Genomic DNA, 12622 nt, shown 5'->3' on the forward strand with positions numbered 1-12622 from the left:
TCCAAAACATTGTCACAATGCCATGCTAGAATGTACCAGAATAACAATTCAGATGCCGTACAAACTGCAATACTATAAGGCATGACAATGGCACATACCAGAAATGCATTATGATGTGCTCTTGCTAATTTGGCAGTGTCTATTAGGAATGCAAATCCATGCCAGAACTGGACAAAACCTGTATGTATCACTAAATAAACTAGCAGCTCGCATGTTGAGGAACCAGGCCAAGATAGAAGCTACGGTCTTTTCTGCTCATGTGACTATTTGCTTTCATAAAATAGCATATTTGCTCTTTCACTGACCCCTGTGAATGCCTGTTTGCAGGGATGTTACTGAAATGTAACACTCATTTTTCCTGAGGCAGAAAAAGGAACCAGATTGAGTTTCCTCTCTCCGAGGTGTGCTGCCTTTATGGCACATAGCTGGAGCAAAGTGTAGTGAAAACTAGTGCTAAAACTAGGCTGAAACAAACGGTATTGTCTTTGAATGGAAGATATCTAATGAAGTAAAAAAAAGGATCCCAGTTATATATATAGTTTTCAGGCAAAAACTATCTTTATTAAAATAGATTTTACTAATTTTTCTTTCTTTTTTTTTCTTTTTTTGACTAAGTTATCTCTCTCTGGCCTTCTGTACTTGAATTGTTGTTCTGTGTCTTTGTCACACTTGCTTTAGACTATGGGCACCTTAGACTGAGAATAGGCACCAAGGAGCATATGGGATTCTGCACTGTGTTTGCTATAAAGCACAACGCTTAGAGAGGGGACCAGCACCAATAACAGCAGTGTACTATTTTTCTCCAAAGCACAGCTCATCAATAAAATAGTCAAGTGATCTCTTTGCCTGGCAATACCTCCTCCATTCTTCCCCCCTCTATTTACTGAAAGAATCTGAAGAAAGTGCAGCTCTGCACAATAGGAATGTAAAGGCACCTCATGGAGAGACACGGTGGGTCCCACCAGTGACAGCAAACGATGCCAAATTCCTGCTCAGGAATCTGCATTCTGTGACAGGAGCTTCAGCCTCTTTTACTCCTCTCACACCTCTTATGTTTTAGTCCACAATTATTTAGTATCACAGCGAGTTGGATAGTTGGTGAATTCCAACCCAAGGAGACTATATTTTAATGCTGAGTGGTAATGCCCAAATATTTCAGGTGTGGTTCCCTAGCAGAATCATCTAATGCTGTTGAAAGGAAAAGGGCATCTACCTTTCTTCAACACAGGAATGGGCCATGAGGTCCTTTCTCTTCTCCTGTGGCTGTACTGGCACTTCCTGCAGGTTTTTGTGACTGTTGGTTTCCTAACACAAGAGAAAATAGTGCTTTTTTCCTTTTTACTTTTTTATGTCTTGTTAGGAATTCAGAACATGTCAGAGAGGGTTCCAGTGTATAACAGGTTTGGCAATATAAGCAGCAAGAATATGTCACTAGGACCAGGGAGGAAGATAAGGAACAGAAGTTCTGTGGCAATTACACATTAACTTTTCTCACTGCATCTCATGTCCTTTGCCTGAAAACTTTCCTGTTTTAGAATGGTGCAATTATGTCTAGAGAAAAGAATGTTCCATCAAAAAGCAGTTCAGCATCTACAGGTTTTATTTTCTCTTATTTCCAGAGACACCTAGTACAGTCCAGAATGATAGCAAATGATCTTACTGTGTTCTTTTAACTGTTCTCAACTGATTCCTTAATTTCATCTTGCAACTATTTTTTTCTGCTCATTTGGTCTTTCCACACTAGGTATTCCACTTAATTCTTTCACCATATTCTAGCAGTAGGATCTTAACTACTCTCACTCTTCTTCACCTTCAGTGATCACCACCAGACATCTTCTCCTCTGTCTGATCCACATTAGGAGCTCTAAATTAGCAAAAGAGGAGAGGTCACTGTAGTGTTCCATTTAGTAGCATTGCAGTCACCAGAGTGGATTCCTTCAAAGAACTGCATACTTCCAATTTACATCCCAAATACAGTAACATCTGATTTTTCATCAGTAGAAGTAATGTGGTGTGCAGAGATTCTACATAAGTGTATAAAGTCCTCCAACAAAAAGTAAATAATTTAGACCAGGTTGGGCTCTATCATCAAACTAAATCAGATGCACAAAGTTTTACCAATGCTAATGAAACCTCACAATTTGAAAGCCGTTACTCTAAAGAGAACTCAGAATAAAAAGATGAGGAAGCTTCTTGCATTTGCTTTCTTGTGTTTTTTTTCCAGACAAAAAGCAAAACATGTGATGTAAGTGAATTTAAAAGGTTATAAGAGGAGATAAAAACCCTCCTATAGTCTTGGCAAATGCTTGTTACTTGTTCTTCTCCTGGCAGACAAGGAGGTGCTGCTTTGTTAATTTTAAAGACACAGGAACTTTAGGTGTGCAGACAGCCCTGAAACACTTCTCATCTTGAACGTGACTCCTCACTTTCAGCAAAGAGAAATCCATTAGTTCTGCACAACATAACAAGTGTCTCTGACTTGTTCTCTGTAGATTTATGCCTTTCATTTAACCTTCAGACAGCTGAGGAATTAATAGCAGCAGTAGAAGCTCTTCTTGTAATATCAGTCCTGTGACCACATCTCAGCTACTGTAGGTAGAAGACAGCCATGCCAAAAACCCCACCACACAGTGACTACACATATGATAACTTTCAACCATTGTCCTGTAAGAACTGGAATAAGCTGGAAGACAAAAAGAGATTGCCAGCTCTCAAGAAATGTATGAACATTCAGCTATGCAGGTCAAACAACTGGTTTTCTCAAAGTTACACACATTTTTTGAATACCCAAGCATTGGCATTTTGCTTTCTTTGGGGTTTTGCTTTCTCCTGCCTAAGACATTGTACTGACCAGAAACATATAAACCAGAGGTCATGGCTGCCCTGTGGTCTCTGTAGATACAATGCAATGATGCATTTTGCTTAGTCACAAAGCAAAACCTGGGAGACAAGAGGAGAGGTAGACAAGACAGGAAAAGTGGTTCAGTAGCACTTTGTCTCCAGTACTTGCTCAGGTTCTCAGAAATTGCTTCAGGACAAGGTTATGGGGAAGAACAGACTTAGCGATTACCATGAGATTAATCGTGCAGTGGTATGTACGTCACAGGCCCTTGGGAATAAAGCAAGCTTCTCTGCATACCGAGCTGATAAGTGAGCTTACTGTAGGTACTAAGTTAATTAGTAGCAGTCAGGGCAGGAGGTTGAGTAGATAGTGAGATGAAACAGGGGAAAGGTGAAATGCTTCCTAGAGGGGGACAAGAAGATACTGGAAGAAACAAAGAAAGAATTAAAAACAAAAAAGGAAATCCATGGTCTTAACTTAAGAGATCTACTGTTAAATGAAGGTCCCCACAGCATGACTGAACAACAGAATAAAAAGCTTTCCATAAAAAAAAAAATCTCTTCTGCACATGAAAGGGAGACAGTTTAGGATGGCAGTATAAATGTCCTTGTTTACTCTCCCTGACTTCAACACCTTGTTTAACAAACCCTGCATAGTGATGTCTCAGGCCTTTCCTGAGCCCCTCTGCATTTTCCGCATCTTTTCATCACCAAAGACTTCTTGACGCAGCTGTGTGATCATTTTTCTCTTTGTTATGGATCCCCCCCCCACTGTAACCAATGACAGTCTGAACCAGACTATGGAGAGAATCAAAACAGCAGACAGATTAAAATTTCAGAAGTGTTTCAGAAATGCCAAAAGGCCTCATGTAGAACTGTGTTGCTAGAAAACATATTGCAAAGGTTAGTTCATAGTGGTTCATCCTCTTTTGTATCCTTAGACCCACAAAGCAGTCCAATCACATCCATAAACATGTTCAACTAATGCATTCACAGCTGCATTGTACAGTATTGTTGTTTTATGCATTCAGGTAAACGAATAAAAATAATTCCTAAATATTCAGCACCGTCATCCATGAACTCCATGTGTAAAATCTGCAGGAGTTACTGAACTCTGGACCTCAATAGAAATAAACTGAAATAATACAAGCAACAATTAACACAGCAAAGACACCTACAATTTCTAGCCTTTTTCATCCATAGATATTTCATATCTATGTCTATTAACATTTTTTTAAATGATGCACCAGTCAAAATTACTATACAGATTTTCAGCCAACCCAACATCTTTCTATCTATCCACAAATCAAATACACCCTTTCCAATCACCAGGGTAGTTTTCCACCAAATAATGAAGAATGTTTTCACCTTTCTGACCTTCTCTTAACTTACCAAAAAGATCTAGCCCCAAAGCAGAGCCTACTCCCCACAGTAGAATGCGCAGACAAGCAAAGTGCCTCAGCTCCCTCCACACAGCAAAAAGAAGCATAAGTACCTTCTACAGGTACTTACAAGGAGGATTCAACAATGATCAGATTGTTGGAGGGATTCAACAGTAGCCAGTGAATGTACCAGAGCTGGGAGTTGCCTAAAGTCATCAGGCTGAGCTGGAAATCCCTGATCTAACTAACAGGATTTGCTGAGTACAAGATGGGTCTTAGAATCTACACCTTTCTGTGAGACTTACTCTATCAAAGAAGGAGGAATTTCCTTCTACTCCAGTAGTTTGAGCTGACCTGGTCAAATGACAGCCACTGCAGCCCTGGAAATTATCCACTCTTCCTCCCTTTTCCTCCACCACTCTAGCTACGCATTCCCATTGCTTCCCTTTAATGCAGAACTAGTGGTTAGATGATACTTTGGAGACTAGATTCCGCCTGCTAAATTCACTCTGGAAAAATGTAAATACTTTCCCACTAGCTGAGTTGGCCGGGCTGGCTCAGAAAGAGATCGGCTGAGCACTGAATCAAGGCAAGGACAAGAGGAAATGGAGGACAAGCAGGAAGAATAATTTTAATTACCTCCTCAAATCAGTCAGATATAAATCTTTTATCTCTAAGGAATGATTCTAACAACCACCAGCTACACTGGTTAGAAGGAAGTTGGTGTTAGTACCAACACGTGCAGATTCTACCATGGGTCAGTCATTATTCCTGTGAAGAGAGGCTGTGAAAACAGTTTTGTCAAATCTTCCTTAGCAGTCAAGATATTCTCAACACCAGGCAACTCTGAAATGGAAATTGTAGCTTTGATTTAAATGATAGTTTTGCAAAATGACATGCTACACACCAGAATCCTTACTTCTTCCCTTTATGTGGATATTAAGTCTGCCATCTTCAAGGAATTCTCTTGACAGCAAAGAATGGATAACAATTAGAACTAAAGGTCCTTTATCTGTCAGCAGTCAAAAAAGGCAATTATGAGGAGAAAATATTCAAAACATAAAAATATTGACAAGTCTAGGCTGGAAGGGCAGATTATCTGGTCCAACCCCTTATTCAAAGCTGATCCTTAGACTCAGCTGTGTCTTGAATATTTCCAGCCAAGAGGATTCCTCCAATTCTGTGGGCAAGTAATTGCATTTTGCTCTTTTCACATTAAAGACTTTTTTTTCTTATATCCACAGGCACTTACCCTTTTTCCTATTGCCTCTTGTCCTGTCACCATGTACCCTCATGAAGACTACCTCCCTCCTCTGACTACCTACTACTCTTTAGTAACTACTATAACTACTTACTACTCCGTAACCACCTACTACTATTGAAAACTGTAAGTAGACACTCACCATCTGCCCAAGCCTTGTCTCCTCTAGGCTGTACAAATCCAGCCTCTTAAGTTGTCAAAACTCACCAACCCTCAAAGCATCTTTGTGGCAATTCACCAGACCATATCCAGTTTTTCAGACCATACCCAAACTGGGGGAACCAGAACTGTACACAGTATTACAGGTGTGTCCTAACAAGTGCTGCATAGAACAATCCCCCCCCTTGATCTGTTGACTACACTCTTACTGGTGCAGCCTAGGACACAGTTTGCCTTTATTGCTTCAAGGACACACTGCTGACTCCTGTTGAGCTTCCTGTTCATCATGTCCACCAAGGCTGTTTCAGCAGAGCTGCAACCCAGTCAGTCAGACCCCAGCCTGTACTGCTGCTTAGGGTTAGTCCATCCCTGCATGACTTTGTATTTATCTTTGTTAAACCTCACGGAATTCTTGTTGGCCCAATGTTCCAAACTAAATACTATTAATAAACATTTAGCAGTAGAGCATCTTCCTATTCCAGACACACATGAGCTGCAGCCAGCTCCTGGATGTAATTCATGCCATAGTGTTTGAGAATTTCCAATGTGATAAGCACTGATGAGTTATTATAGGCAGTTTAGAGAAATCTCTGCATCAGTAGCCCTTGTCCTTATGGAATATTTCAACTTCCCAGATATCAACTTGGAATAACAAATTGCTGAGATGAGAAGATCTAGGAAATTCCTGAAGTTTGTAGGAAATAACTTCTTGTCACAGATACTCAGTGAGACACCTAGGAAGGATGCCCTCCTAGACTTGCTATTTTTGAATAAAGGCTTATGGGAGATGTGATGGTAGGAGGCTGTCTTGGCCACAGTGATCATGAAATGATTGAGTTTAAAATTTTCAGTGATATTTGTTGAAGATGGTCACCTGACTAGTAGGCATGAAGAAAAAGCAGGGGCATTCAAGGTGATTTTTGCCACGTCTTTAATAATAATGGTGGACTTTGGGCTGCCCAGTCCCCTGAGTTGGAGGACCATGAGTGTGGGAACAGTAACTTTCAATTTGTGAACACTGAAATTGTAAGGGACCAGCAGTATCACTGAATGTTCACAAGCCAATGGGGCTTGGTGGGTTTCACCCCAGAGATATGAAGGAGCTAGGGGATGTTATGGCAGAACCTCTCTTGATCATCTACCAAAGGTCTTGGGAGTCTGGGTAGGTCCCTTCTGACTGGAAGCTAGCCAGTGTTATTCCAATCTTCAAGAAAGGTGTGAAGGAAGACTGGGGGGACTACAGACATGTTAATCTAACCTCAATTCCTAGAAAAATTATGGAGCAGATCATACTGGGTACTATTGAAGGGCACTTCAAGACCAATGCAATCATCTGTCACAGTCAACATGGTTTCACAAAGGGAAGAAAGTCCTGCTTAGTCAATTTGATATCCTTTTACTATAACGTCACCTGCCTAGTGGATGAAGGGAAGGCAGTGGATGTAGATTTTCTGAATTTTAGTAAGTTTATTAATACTGTCACTTCTGGACACATCCTTCTGGATGGAAGTTTTCCAGCTGTGGGATGAGTGGTTTCATTGTGGACTGGGTGAAGAACCCTCAAAAGGGTGTAGTGAATGGGGCTACATCTGGTTGGTGACTGGTCACCAGAGGTGTTCCTTAGGGCTCAATTCTAGGGCCACTTCTGTGCAATAGGACAGGACTATTTTGCAGGTAATATACAACTGCTGAGATGAGCAGATCTAGAGGACAAGAGCAGGTCTGAGGGACAAGAGGCCTTGCAGAGGGATCTAGCCAGATTGAAGCATTAGGCAATCATTCATGGTGTGAAATTTAAAAAGTCAGATGCCAGATTCTGCATCTGAGATGGAGTAACACCAGGCACAAGTATAAACTGGGAGAGGAGTGGCTGGGGAGCATCCTGCAGAGTGGGCCCTGGGGGTGCTGGTGGGCGGCATCTCAGTGTGAGTCAGCAGTGTGTGCTTGGGCAGCCCCGAGGGCAAACCATGTCCTGGGGAGCATCAAACATGGCATCATCAGCCGCTCAGAGGGAGGGGATTGTCCCACTGTGCTCAGCATTGGTGTGGCCTCACATGGACTCCAGGGTGCAGTTCTGAGCCCCACCAGTTCAGAGGGGTGTGAAGGTCCTTGAATGTGCCCAGAGGAGCACAACAAAGCTGGTGGAAGGGTTGGAAGGCATGTGTTGTGAGGAGCAGCTGAGGACTTTGGGCTTGTCTGGTTTGGAGAAAGGGAGGCTGAAGGGAAACCCCCTTGCTCTCTGCAGCTTCCCTAGGAGGGTGAGAGTAGAGCGAGGTGCTGATCTCATCTTCCTGGAATCCAGTGAATGGGCACGTGGGAATGGCTCAAAGCTGCGTCAAGGGACATTAGGAAACATTTCTTTACCGAGAGAGCGGCCAGACACTGGAGCAGGCTTCCTATAGAGGGGGTCAATCAATGCCCCAAGCCTGTCAGTGTTTAAGAGGCATTTGGACAATACCCTTAATAACTGGTTTTAACTTTTGGTCAGCCCTGAGGCAGTCAGGGAGTTGGGCTAGGTGATTGTTGTAGGTCACTTCCAACTGAAATTATTCTATTCTATTCTATTCTGTTCTATTCTATTCTATTCTAATTTTCAGACACAAACTAAAGGTTCAGATAACAGAAGTAATTCAGTACCTGTTCTCTTGCTTATCTTTCCCAGATACATTAGGGAGTAAAAAGGTTTTTAACTCAGCCCTCTGTGATATAATAACCCATTGCCCCCCTTTTTTTCCCCCTTTTGTTTGTAAAATCAAAGAGGACATAAAAAAACATTTGACAAAAAGCACTTGATCAGGATAGAAAAATGTATAGTTTTACATTTTACAGAACTTGTAAATAGTTTTATGTGTGGGCCATGTGATGTGGGCTGGGCAGGCAGTTGTTCCTGCTTTGTGAGGCAGAGTTCAAGATTCCTTTGCTACGCAGGAAAAAAAAAAAAAACCACCAGAATTTTCAGGGCAGTTTCTCCCATTAAAGTAAAGCAGACCAAACAGATACGACACAGGTGAGCACTCCCCCACTGCTCACTCCGCCTTCTTTCCTAATGAGTTTCCTGCTTTTGTGGGACAGACCGAGAAGAGCTGCAAAAGAGTAGGAGGTATGTGATCGTCTAGAAATTGCTTTGGATTCAGAACCTGGAAAAAGGAGATTCTACTTTCCCATGCAAAACTCATACAATGGGATCTTCTCGTTGTTTGGTACCTTCCCATGTTTAGTAGTTTCCAACTTTTATTTTCAAAAGAAATCTTCATTGTTTCCCTACAAGAAAACTCGAAAGGAGGAAGGGAGAGTTCTAACTGGTGTCCTATTCTTGGGTCAGAACGGGAAGCAGCAGTGCACATTTTTCCTTGTGATGAAGAGAGAAGTTAAACCATGACTGCTCCTACCCACCGAGACCTCTTTCTGGTAAGTATACGCTGAAAAAGAATGTGTTTCTTCTGAATATATACATTTAACTATTTTTGCTGTAACAAGGGGACATATTTAGTGTGCAAAAGTGTACATGTTACACAATGTAACATGGAACTATATAAAACTGTATATTTGTTTGGAGATGCATATTCATAAAAAACATGCCCCTTGTGTCATGCTTTTTTCCTTCAAAGGGGTCTTCATCAAAACAGGGGGATACATGTAGGTTAGCAGAACACATGCAAGACAACTTAATTATGGTATTCTTGAATACCACAGGTCCCTAGTATTCATTCTATATTGACTGCTGTCTCTTTCACTGAGATGGGGTCTGGAATGCAGGACAGAAAAGGCTCTTGTTTTTTAGAATGGGGCAAAAATAAGCACATCAACAGAGAAAGAACTGAGGATATAGGCAAATATTCAAACTATGCCTACACTTTGCAAAAACACACATACCCTAGCTATATCCAGAACCTAAAGTAACATTATTGCTATAATGCTACACTGAAGTTAGATTCTCAATTTAGTGGGGCAGACAGGCCCATTAAATAAGGCTGCTTTTCTTCTGGGATCTGAATGAATATTTGAATGTTCATTATGCAACATACAAATGTCCCAGAATTAACCCTTAAAGTTATTCTGTTTCACTTTCATAGTAACCTCAAATCTGCATCCCAGACTGCTCTATTAAGCCAGATCTTTTTAGATATGCCTGGCAATAAGTGCTTAGGGTCTATTTATGCATTTCATGTCTTCCAACTGTGTGTCCGAGTGTTCCTATTATTCAATATGCATTCACACAGGAAATTCTAGCACATTTACATTGGTGTGCATTTATGCGGATTTCGCAGACTTATTATGTATGTGCATAGTTCATGTTCTCATGATGTCCTTTGCTCTAGTATGTATGTTCTTACTTTGGTCATGATACTTATAATGTGTTTATATTCTCATGTTTCATGTTGAAAAAACTGTTCCATCTTCCACAGATGTCTGTCCCTTTAACTGCTCATCTGTTCTCAACTACCTGCTACCACCATCTATACTACCATGTGGTTAGAGACACGCTGGAAGAACATCCGCCAAACCTTGCTGCTTCTTTTCACTGCTGCTCTTCTCATTGGTGTCACCATGCTGGCCATTTCATCTAATATCAACCCAGTAGGCTATTTCTTTCTAGGGGTAGGGGGAGTGTGCCTGGTCGGCTATTTGCTGAGTGTGTTTGTTGAGTGTTACCTGAGGAATCAACACCGACATGACGCAAATGAAATACCTCCAAACAGTCAAAGCCAAGCAGGGTAAGCAGCAACCTGGTTATTGCTTTTTAACCCTCTCACCTCAGTCATGGGCATTTTACACACTGTTTTGCTGCCCTTCCCCTGGGGCAACAAACACAGACTCCATTCCCAAAGACAAAAGTTGTTTTCAGGTTGTTTTCCTTCATTCTTCAGGTGGAGGTTGCAAATATCTATGCCACACATCTCCTGTATCTTGTTCAATATGTATTTTCTTCCCCCCGGAAACTGATTCACTAAAAATTTCCAAGGTTGAACAGATCCAGGCCCAGTTTTATTTTACTTTGAGTAATCGAGGCTTGCCAAACAATGACTCAGACAAGGAAAAAGAAAAAATGCTGAAGCAATACTGAATCTTATTTGGGTTTAGTTCTATAAAACTTATCTCTGGAGCTACTGTTCCTTGGCAAACTTTTTAAAAGAAACCTGTATCTGGATCTGTTTCCAGTCTTAAAATCCCAATTTGACAATAATAAATCCTGATTTTGAGAGGCTTTGAATACTTCTTTTTGGCTTCATGTACATTTGCAGGTTCTCAGTATCACCTAATTTAACCCTTGTTTGCCTACTATAGTTGACTAGTTTGACTTTATTTGTATCTTTGCTTCCTTGTATAATCCAGGTAATCAGTTTCCACACCCGTAAATGACTTAACAGTCTCAAATACAGGACCTGTGGGAGGAGAAAAAATGTTACTATGTGTTTATTTTTAGAAAGACTACAAAAAAAAAAGTCTATATTGGGCTCTGCTAGCTTGGGGGCATACTAGAAGAAAATTAGTATCTTTTATTTGAAAATATGACCTGAAAAGAAAAATGTTCCTAAAGTAGCATTTTTTCTTTGCAGATAATTCTTCTCAACACAGAACAACTAGTCCTTGTTTAAATGAAATGAAAATACTAATTTTCTTCAGTTCTTAAAAATAGATGAACATTGATCTAATGTATTAAAAAAGCAAGGTCCTGTTTTATTCCAAGAAATAATCAGTAGTTAACAATTTGTCATAATAAATTTTAACTCGTAGGAGATTTTAACTGAGGGACATCAAGCTAAGCCTAGTACACAGAACTGAACAGTGGGGGTGACTTCACTTACTCTGGGGAGTGTGGGAAAATGGTCAGATGAGCCATTCTCTGTACCAGTAAGCAAGACATTAAGTTGGCTGGACAAGTGAACTGATCCAGGGGCAGAATACATACAGCAATACCACGTGAGATACCCTGTCTCAGTCTCATCTATTTGTTGATTGTAGCATGGTCCCCATAGTACATAATCTGTGCTATCTGCCTCTGCATAAACTGAGCAGTAAAATAACCGATGTAACTGGCCTTCCTCTCTTGCACAAGGGTGAATGCTGCCTATGAAGCGCCCACCTATGAGGAGGTGATGACCATGTCATCTCCAGCAATATGGACAATTACATCCAACCCAGGCCCAGTGCCCTCGCCATTGAGCGAGCCTCCTCCTTACAGCGTCGTTATCGAATCCTCTGGTCAACAAGAGATTATGGTCGAGGCTCTCCGGGTGTCAGTGCCACCAGACACGAGGCCCACCTCTGAGACAGACACAGGCTCCAGGATACAGCTGCAGCTGGTGTTGCCCCCAAGACCACAGCGGTTTGTTTCAGACATCCATGAGGAGAGAGATATTGAAGACAGGTTTGAACCACTAGAACCACTCACTCCACCACCTGCTTATGAGAGTGCCATCAGTGATGAGGTCTTTGAAGATGTTTGCCATCCCTCTGCATTATGATTACTTTCACCTTCCATGAATACAGAACCAAACCCTTACCCTAATACAGAATGCTCTTAGAAAGAAGGTGAAAGGGCTGAGATTTTTCATGCCTGAAACTGTAAAAGTTTGTCTCACCATTCTTTGAAACAGAGCTGAACTACAAACACAGCTTCTGATGTCACTAGAATCTTTTTGCACAAAATAAAAATCGATGCAATACCACAGTGCTTTGACTTCGCAGATACATAAAACCACCGTGAGGAAAGTTGTGTTATATACGGCAACATTCTCAAACTGAAGATATACCTTTATGGGGGAAAAGAGCAAATCATGAGAACAGACAAGGTTATCAAAGAACCTCTGAAGAAGGACTGTAAGATGCAGCCAAAAGAATCTGCCTGGGAAAAGGGAGGAATAGAAACAGCACTAAGCACGTTCTGCCTGTGCATTACAAACAGCAACATTGCTGAGAGCTGTGCAGTCATCAGCCACCCGGAAATCCTTACAGAGAGACCAAGCCTGCACTTCCC

The 12622-nt window shown here is 41.3% G+C and overlaps 1 protein-coding gene across 2 annotated transcripts; it reads left to right on the top strand.

Annotated features, from left to right (window-relative positions):
• The first annotated feature begins 8591 nt into the window (after positions 1-8591).
• TMEM139 (transmembrane protein 139) lies at positions 8592-12126 on the top strand. 2 transcript variants are annotated; one of them, XM_051780880.1, is made up of 4 exons: positions 8592-8747; positions 8975-9051; positions 10050-10358; positions 11702-12126. In XM_051780880.1, the coding sequence occupies exons 3-4, from the start codon at positions 10111-10113 to the stop codon at positions 12108-12110; spliced, it is 657 nt and encodes a 218-aa protein (XP_051636840.1). In that variant the 5' UTR covers positions 8592-8747; positions 8975-9051; positions 10050-10110; the 3' UTR covers positions 12111-12126. The 2 variants fall into 2 exon arrangements, with proteins under 2 accessions (XP_051636840.1, XP_051636839.1); XM_051780879.1 differs by having other exon boundaries at positions 8595-8743; positions 8966-9051.
• Positions 12127-12622: the final 496 nt, after the last annotated feature.

Source organism: Manacus candei, unplaced genomic scaffold (genome assembly GCF_025592945.1).
Source record: "Manacus candei isolate 608988 ecotype Guabito, Panama unplaced genomic scaffold, ASM2559294v1 h1tg000014l, whole genome shotgun sequence".
Taxonomy (NCBI): Eukaryota; Metazoa; Chordata; class Aves; order Passeriformes; family Pipridae; genus Manacus; species Manacus candei.

Coding starts and splice junctions, on each gene's coding strand:
- TMEM139 (XM_051780880.1), top strand. CDS start 10,111: ATGTGGTTAGAGACACGCTGGAAGAACATCCGCCAAACCTTGCTGCTT. Junction 10,359..11,701: donor AACAGTCAAAGCCAAGCAGG/GTAAGCAGCAAC, acceptor CTCTTGCACAAG/GGTGAATGCTGCCTATGAAG.